This window comes from Vanessa cardui, chromosome W (assembly GCF_905220365.1).
Source record: "Vanessa cardui chromosome W, ilVanCard2.1, whole genome shotgun sequence".
NCBI classification, from domain to species: domain Eukaryota; kingdom Metazoa; phylum Arthropoda; class Insecta; order Lepidoptera; family Nymphalidae; genus Vanessa; species Vanessa cardui.
In genome coordinates, this window is record NC_061153.1 from 12,160,146 (window position 1) to 12,168,677 (window position 8,532).

General features: G+C 38.5%; 2 protein-coding genes across 2 annotated transcripts; both read left to right on the forward strand.

The window, feature by feature from the left end:
* The first annotated feature begins 1,211 nt into the window (after positions 1-1,211).
* Positions 1,212-4,591, forward strand: LOC124542625. The gene is made up of 2 exons (XM_047120552.1): positions 1,212-1,388; positions 2,255-4,591. The coding sequence occupies exons 1-2, from the start codon at positions 1,212-1,214 to the stop codon at positions 4,589-4,591; spliced, it is 2,514 nt and encodes an 837-aa protein (XP_046976508.1).
* Positions 4,592-5,457: 866 nt separating this feature from the next.
* On the forward strand, positions 5,458-6,459 carry LOC124542626. Its single transcript, XM_047120554.1, has one exon. The coding sequence runs from the start codon at positions 5,458-5,460 to the stop codon at positions 6,457-6,459; it is 1,002 nt and encodes a 333-aa protein (XP_046976510.1).
* The last annotated feature ends 2,073 nt before the right edge of the window (positions 6,460-8,532 follow it).

An 8,532-nucleotide genomic window follows, 5' to 3' on the forward strand; every position in this document is an offset into this window, starting at 1 on the left:
CAAGCTCTATGTTGTTCAAAAAGTTTAAATCACTACTATTGTATAATTGTTACACTGTTTGTCGCTAGATGGCGCTGTGCGTCATTTAGATCGCACTATGGTTTGGTTCGTATGGCTAGTAAATATTAACTTTGATTTATTTTATAATTATTGATTTATACTTTTCTCCGATAGATGGCGCTGAGTGTATACTGAATCACGCTATTGTTTGATATTGTAAATAATTAATACGAATGTTAATTTTATTTGTTTTTATTAGTTTATACTTTTCGCCAATAGATGGCGCTTTAGGGAAAATAAATCGCGCTATCGTTAGGCTTTGCTACTTTTCTAAGTAAAGATTTATGTTTTTTGAATTCTAGTACGCCGTTTGTAATAGTACTCGATTGGTAACCGTACTCGAATTGTATTCGTAGTCGGTCCTGTACTTGAGTTGTGTGAAATATACATTCGGGTACCACGATCCATATCACTGGTTGTTTTATTTCGACGCCAGAGGGAGTGAGTGTTCTCCCAGAGACTAGTGGATCGTACATATGGTCCTTCGAGCCGGATCAGTGACCCTAGTGATATAAGGGTTCACAACAGTTTGTGAGTCGGCATCGACGTGGTGGCGGTTTGTCATCGATGGTGTCAACCCTGGAGATTGGAGCCAGGGATTTCAGCCTGTCAGTGAAGACCAGGCAGTGACGTCAGCGTCAGGAGTGGAGCGGACGAGATCAAGCGGTGACGTCACGAGAAGACCCATGACGACACGACCGGACCAGGAATTAGTGTAGTGAGTGAAGTGTGCCGGACAACTGTGAGTACTTTAATCTTAAGATAGTAGTGTCAAGCAAAGTTGGACCTTAAGTCAAGAAAGAAGTTAACTTATAAAAATTTAAGTTAGTGTAGAGACATAGGCTAATATTCGAAGAAAAGTGAACCTTCGGGGAACCTATGCCCAAATTTTGTCTATGTCTCAAATTCTCAAACACTTAGAAAATTTTCGTTATTTACATTGACTTAGAAAAAATTGTGAATTTCAACACTTGTAAAATTTTGAAGTAATTTGCATTGTGTGAATTATTGGACATTGAAAATTTACCTTAAATTGGACTTGTAATATTTAATTTAACTTGTGTTTACATTTATTGCCTTTTATAATTTTAAGTAGTTGTTGAGTTTATTAGATTATTTTAATATTATTTGCGTGTCATTAAATTATCACCATGGAAGTATTTAACAAACTTCAGGAGAATAATAAGGAGTTTATCTCTAAAGGTAAACTCAACTTTAAGAAAGCACCTAAAGAGCGTTTGTCCGTTGCTTATGTAGAAACGCGTTTAGAGGCTTTAGAAAATCAGTGGCAATCGTTTTGTGACACACATCGGCAAATAATTACAGAGGTTAGTAAGACTGATTTAGAAACTTCCAGTTATTATACAAATTCTGTTTATGATCAAACTGAAAATTTATATTTTGATTATAAAACTGATTTAAAGGATGTTTTAAGTAAATTACAAACTAAAGGTAAACCTGTAATAGGAACTTCTAAGTTAGCAAATGTTGAAGATAAATCTAATTGTTTTGTTAAGTTACCTGAGATTTCTATACCCAAATTTTCCGGAAAGTATTTAGAGTGGACAACTTTTAGAGATCTTTTTACATCATTAATACATAACACAGTAAATTAGATAACGTACAAAAACTTCATTATCTTAAAAGTCATTTGTTGGGAGAAGCGGAGCAGCTTTTGAGACACATTCCCATTACAGATAAAAATTATAATATTTGCTGGACTCAGTTAGTCAATCGTTATGACAATAAAAAATATTTGTCTAATAATATTCTCAGACGTTTCATGTGCCAGAAATTTTTGCTTCATGAATCATCCGGTGCTATTAAGGAATTATTAGACAATATGAACGAATGTTTAAGTGCGTTACAGAACATAGGTGTTAATATTAGTAATTGGGATATTATTGTTATTTACATATTAAGCCAAAAATTAGATCCCGAGTCCCGAAAGCAATGGGAATTAAAGTCGAACGAAAGTGAAGGATTGCCTACCTTATCTGATTTTAGAGAATTTCTTGAACACAAATTTAGATCTTTAGAATTTTTAGACGTTAAACAAACATTAAAACCTACTAATGTAAGAACGAGTGTTAATGTTGTTCATAAAGCTAGTTCAAATAACACTAGTCCCAATATTGTTAATCTCACTTGTCAATTTTGTAAAGACAATCACAAAATTATAAATTGTAAACAGTTTGCTAAGGCTGAATACGACACACGCCGTAACTTTATTCAGGCCAATCGTTTATGCTTCAGTTGTTTCGGTTCATTTCATTCTGTGTATTCATGCCGCCAATCTACTAGGTGTAAAATTTGTAAACGCAAGCATCATTCTCTGCTACACCCTCCGAGTGTAGTACAGGAGACGAAGAATGTTGAGTCCAATGATGGAGGTGTAGTAGTTTCAGCAACCACAGCACAACTTTGTGAGAACAAAGCTACAGTAAGTACCTGTTTTCCAAATAGTTCTAGTCAAGTTCTCTTGGCTACAGCTATTGTTGAGGTAGTATCGAGAACAGGTAATACCAGTTTAGCTTATAGATGCTTGTTGGATCAAGGCTCACAGGCTTCGTTGATCACGGAGTCTGCTGTCCAAGCTCTTGGACTGAAAAAGATTCCCAACAAGGTCTTCATTTCTGGAATTGGGGGTAGGAATGATTCTTTAGCTTCTGCATCAGTCGTTGAAATCAAGCTAAAGTCAATTCATAATCCTCAGTTCACTTTGGTCGTCAACGCCCATGTTCTTACCAAGCTGACATCTTTTCTTCCCGCAAAGAAGGCAAATGTTCAATTGTGGCCAGCATTAGCTCAGTTAAAGTTAGCTGACCCGAAGTTTGACGTACCAAATAAGATAGACTTATTACTTGGTGCAGAAGTATATAGCCAGATTTTAGTCGAGGGTCTTATCAAGGGTCCTCCCGGGTGTCCTGTAGCCCAGAACACTCATTTGGGATGGATCTTATCTGGTCAAATTCACACAGATTATGTTGATTCTGAGTCGTGCCAAGCTAATAGTGTCATCGTCAATATGTATACCCAGTGTAATGACAATGATCTTTTGCGAAAGTTCTGGGAGTTAGAATCAGACGATCTTTCTGTTAAGAAGAAGATGCTTACTGATGATGAACAGAAGTGTGAGGAGATTTTTAGAAACACCGTTACCAGAGATGATTACGGACGTTATATAGTGAAACTTCCCTTTCGTAATGCAAACCCAATCTGTAAGAAAGGAAATTTTAAAGATATAGCCACTAAGAGACTTTACCAGTTAGAAAAAAGATTACTAAAAAATAAAGACTTAAAAGAACAGTATACAGAAGTAATAAAAGAGTACTTACACCTTAATCACATGGGGTTAGTTCCTGAAGAGCAGCGTAATAAATCGGACGTGGTATATTTGCCGCACCATGCCGTAGTACGTAAGGATAAGTTAACATCTAAAGTAAGGGTTGTTTTTGACGCCTCCTGCTCTGGAACTAATGGAGTAAGTCTGAACAATGAACTCTTAGTTGCTCCACCTCTTCAGAATACTTTGAGACACATTGTTATGAAATGGCGAAAATATCCTGTTTGTTTGGTGGCAGACATCGTTAAGATGTATCGACAGGTAAAGGTGACACGGGAGGATGCAGATGAGTTTCAGCGTATTTTGTGGCGCGATGATTCTGGAACAATTCAACATTATCGAATGTTACGTGTAACTTTTGGTACTGCGTCTGCTCCTTACCTTGCTGTAAGAGTCCTGCAGCAAGTAGCTCACGATGAAGGTAAAAATTACCCTGTTGCTGCGGATAAAATTTTAAATGACTTTTACATGGACGATCTTATGACTGGCTGCCAAACTGTCGAAGAGTGCCTGAAAATAAAAGAAGAGATTAGTAACATATTAATGAAGGGAGGATTTGAATTGCAGAAATGGACAAGCAATAAGAAGGAGTTTATGAAGAAAATGGGAAAAGGAAGAGAAGAAAAGGAGTCAAGGTTAAATATAGGAGAAGGAAAGGAAACAGAAGCTATACAGAAAGTGTTAGGACTTACCTGGAATAGTTGCACTGATGAGTTTGAATATAGTGTCCAACTACCACAACTGGAAGTACCAGTAACAAAGAGGAGAGTAATATCGGATATTTCGCGATTATTCGATCCTTTAGGGTGGATATCTCCAACTATTGTAACATCTAAAGTTTTTATTCAAAAACTTTGGATGTCAGGAATAGATTGGGACCAAGAACTTCCTCCTTCTTTGTTACGGGAATGGCTTACTTACCGGTCAAATTTAGAAAGTCTTATGAATTTCCGCATACCTCGCTGCATTCACACAAATGCTGACGATAAAGAAGTAGAGCTGCACGGATTTAGTGATGCGTCTAATTACGCATATGCTGCAGTAGTATACGTTCGCATCTTAGATAAGAATAATGGAGTGCATGTGAATCTAGTTACGTCCAAGACAAAGGTATCTCCAATCAAACAAGTCTCTATCCCTCGCTTGGAACTTTGCGGAGCCGTTCTTCTTGCCAAGCTGATTTGAGAAGTTTCGGAGACGTTGGGGATTCCCAATCCCAAAAAAGTCAAAAATTCATGCTTGGACAGATTCTTCTGTGGTACTTGCGTGGCTTAGTAGTCACCCAAGTAAGTGGAAAACCTTTATTGCCAATCGCACATCGGAGATCTTGATAATTTTAGACCGTAATCAATGGGCTCACGTGAAGTCTAAAGATAATCGAGCCGATTGCGCGTCTAGGGGTGTAATGGACTATGACAAACTAAGTTTATGGAGACATGGGCCATCTTGGCTAAGCGACGTTAATATTAGTTACGACTTACATGAAGAATGCCAAGACACCAAATTAGAAGAAAGAACTCAAAAACTTTGTCATGCCGTTGATAATGTTGAACCAGATCATGAATTATTTACAAGATTTTCAACACTTCGCAAATTGATCAGAACGGTAGCTTATTTAAAACGCTACTTTACATGGCTACGTTCCTCTCGTAAATCTGTTTTTCCTGCTTACTTAACCGATATAGAATTGAAGGTTTCTTTGGATATATGTATAAGCTATTTTTAAAAGAAATATTTTGCTGGTGACATTGAAAATATTAATAGAAGTGGATTAGTAGCTAAAAAGAGTAAACTCGTGTCTCTTAATCCTTTTATTGATAGCCGTGGTTTGTTACGAGTGGGAGGACGTTTGCAGAACGCATTGCAACGCAATTGAGTGACATGATGAAACATCCCATTTTGATTCCACGTAACTCGCATTTGGCACAGCTTATAGTAGCAGATGCACATGAAAGGACTCTTCATGGTGGCCCACAACTAATGCTCAATTATATTAGATCAAAGTACTGGATCATTGATGCTAAGAGCTTAGTAAAGTTGCATGTTCGCAAATGTGTGACATGTATCCGTCATGCATCTCCATCAAATCAACCCATAATGGGTCAGTTACCAGCGTCTTGAGTTCCGCTGACAGACCTTTCCGTCAAACTGGAGTAGATTATGCAGGACCTATTGCGATGAGAACCTCAAAGGGTAGAGGTTATCGCTCCATTAAAGGGTACATATGCCTCTTTATATGTATGGCTACTAAAGCCATACATCTTGAAGCTGTCAGTGACATGACCTCTGAAGGATTTTTGGCCGCATTTAAACGTATGGTGGCTAGGCGAGGTCACGTGGCAGAGTTATGGAGTGACAATGGGTCTAATTTCGTAGGTGCTGAAAAGGAGATTAAGAAATTATTAGTTGCAGAAAGGTCTAGTGTAGCTCAAGAGATCGCTTCTTGGTTATCATCAAACGGTACTACTTGGCATCGAATCCCACCCTACACTCCACACTTTGGTGGATTATGGGAGGCTGGGATCAAATCAACCAAGCACCATCTTAAAAGGGTGATTGGGAACTCAACCCTGACGTTTGAGGAGATGAGTACCGTTTTGTCCCAAATTGAGGCTTGCCTTAATTCGAGGCCACTGACAACTTTATGTGATGACGCGCATGATCCATACCCATTAACACCCGGACATTTTCTTGTCGGTGAACCTCTTTTACTTGTTCCGGATGCCAATTACGAAAAGTCATCCATAACTAGTCTCCGAAGATGGCAGCTTGTCCAACGAATGACGCAGAACTTTTGGAGACGGTGGTCGAATGAGTATCTTTCGCAGTTCCTACACCGTTATCGTTGGAATCGTCATTCTTCTGAACCTCAAATCGGGGATGTAGTTTTAGTCAAGGAAGAAAATGTTCCTCCCGCACGATGGCTTTACGGCGTTATTGTTGAGAAGCATACTGGTCAGGATAATGTTACGCGTGTTGTCAGCTTAAAATGCAAAGATACAGTCATTAAGAGACCAGTATCTAAAATTTGTATATTACCAGTTAGGAATTAAGTAAGATAATGTGATGAAGGTTAGTTTATGTTTAGTTAAATGTTAAGTTTGTCACAGTAGCCATCTATTTATAATTTGTTAAGTTTAATTTATTGTTTATTACTAAGAATTCTGTATTTATTGTGTTGTGTAATTACTTGATAACGATGTTTATTTTATTATGAACCGTTCGGTTCATGGTGGGCGGAATGTATAATTGTTACACTGTTTGTCGCTAGATGGCGCTGTGCGTCATTTAGATCGCACTATGGTTTGGTTCGTATGGCTAGTAAATATTAACTTTGATTTATTTTATTATTATTGATTTATACTTTTCTCCGATAGATGGCGCTGAGTGTATACTGAATCACGCTATTGTTTGATATTGTAAATAATTAATACGAATGTTAATTTTATTTGTTTTTATTAGTTTATACTTTTCGCCAATAGATGGCGCTTTAGGGAAGATAAATCGCGCTATCGTTTGGCTTTGCTACTTTTCTAAGTAAAGATTTATGTTTTTTGAATTCTAGTACGCCGTTTGTAATAGTACTCGATTGGTAACCGTACTCGAATTGTATTCGTAGTCGGTCCTGTACTTGAGTTGTGTGAAATATACATTCGGGTACCACGATCCATATCACTGGTTGTTTTATTTCGACGCCAGAGGCAGTGAGTGTTCTCCCAGAGACTAGTGGATCGTACAACTATCAAGGTTTGTGTTCTGTGTACTGTAGGTAATTTGTTCTGTTCTTTGTTCATTTGTGTTTGTGTTATTATCTTTTATGTCAATTGAGAGTTCTGCAGCTACTTGTTGCTTTATTTCATTAAGTCTATTGTCACATATGTATTTGTTAACTATGATTGCTCGCCTCTGGTCGGCTATTCTTTGCTCACTCAAGTGTAATAGCGAAGGAAATGTGGCAATGAAGTTTGTGGCAATGCTGTCAATAATTAGTCCTATTTGTCTCCAGGTGAGTAATTCTTTAACTTCATCGTGGATGCGGTCTATTATATTTTGTGGTAAAAGTTTATTGCGAACTATAGCTCTGCGTTGGTCTCCGACTCTTTGGCGGCTTATTTGCATGTCCGGGTACTTTTCTATAAAATTCAGATGTAAGGGCTCGAGATAATTTTTTGTATCAATTTCAAGTGCTGTAAGTTGAAGGTAAGTACGCCTGCGCGTACGAGTAGCAGTCGAGGTGGGTGCGAGCTCAGAGTCTAAGTTGACATCTCGCACAACACCGTCGACCGTGGTAGCAGAAGACAAGGTGGATGTTCTCCTTGTCATATAAGATGGGCGAGTTGATAGGATGGATGAGAAAAGTGATCTGGTGTCGTCGCCCGATGATTCATCTGTAGCATCTTCGTCGTGAGCCCGCTTGTTCAACCCCCGACGTCCGGCTGTAGCATGTTGCGTGGCGGGCGCCCGCCTGCTCAGCGCCGCGCCACCGGTGTCCCGCGAACTGTAGCACCCAGCACCGGCTCCAGGTGCGCCTCGGCGACCCCCGAGCAGCGACCGAAGATTATATCTATTATTATTACTTTGCTCCATGAGAGTAAAAAGGGTGGGAACGATTGGTTCGGAAAGAGTAACTCAGGTGTTAGTGAGTGTAAAGTGTCTCCCATGTAACGGGGTATTTGATCTAGGTGTTCGGATCTTGTTTTGTGCCTACTTTCCTTAAGCCCCCCACCACGGCAAGGTTAATTCCCTGGGGAGGTTATTATTATTATTATTATTATTATTATCTGCATACATGTTTTTCTCAGCATGAGAGCTGGTATTTTTGTAGATCATTTACGGGCATAGCCAAGTAAATGATCTTATTTATGCATTTAATTAGGCAATACGTTCAATGTAGGTTCATCCTGAAGAAAACGACGGACAATACGGCATGTATTTAGAATGGCAGCTTTTTGCATGGTAATATATGTATTTTCTGGGAGTTGTAGTAATTTAATACTATGGTGTAGATGGTTAGGAATTACTCCTGTACTGGAGAGTACCAGTGGAACGATGTAAACTTTGTCCAAATTTCATATTCTAAGAATATATATATTCTTTATTGCACTAAATATGTTACATTGATGGTA

Coding starts and splice junctions, on each gene's coding strand:
- LOC124542625 (XM_047120552.1), top strand. CDS start 1,212: ATGGAAGTATTTAACAAACTTCAGGAGAATAATAAGGAGTTTATCTCT. Junction 1,389..2,254: donor ATCGGCAAATAATTACAGAG/GTTAGTAAGACT, acceptor AATTGTAAACAG/TTTGCTAAGGCTGAATACGA.
- LOC124542626 (XM_047120554.1), top strand. CDS start 5,458: ATGTGTGACATGTATCCGTCATGCATCTCCATCAAATCAACCCATAAT.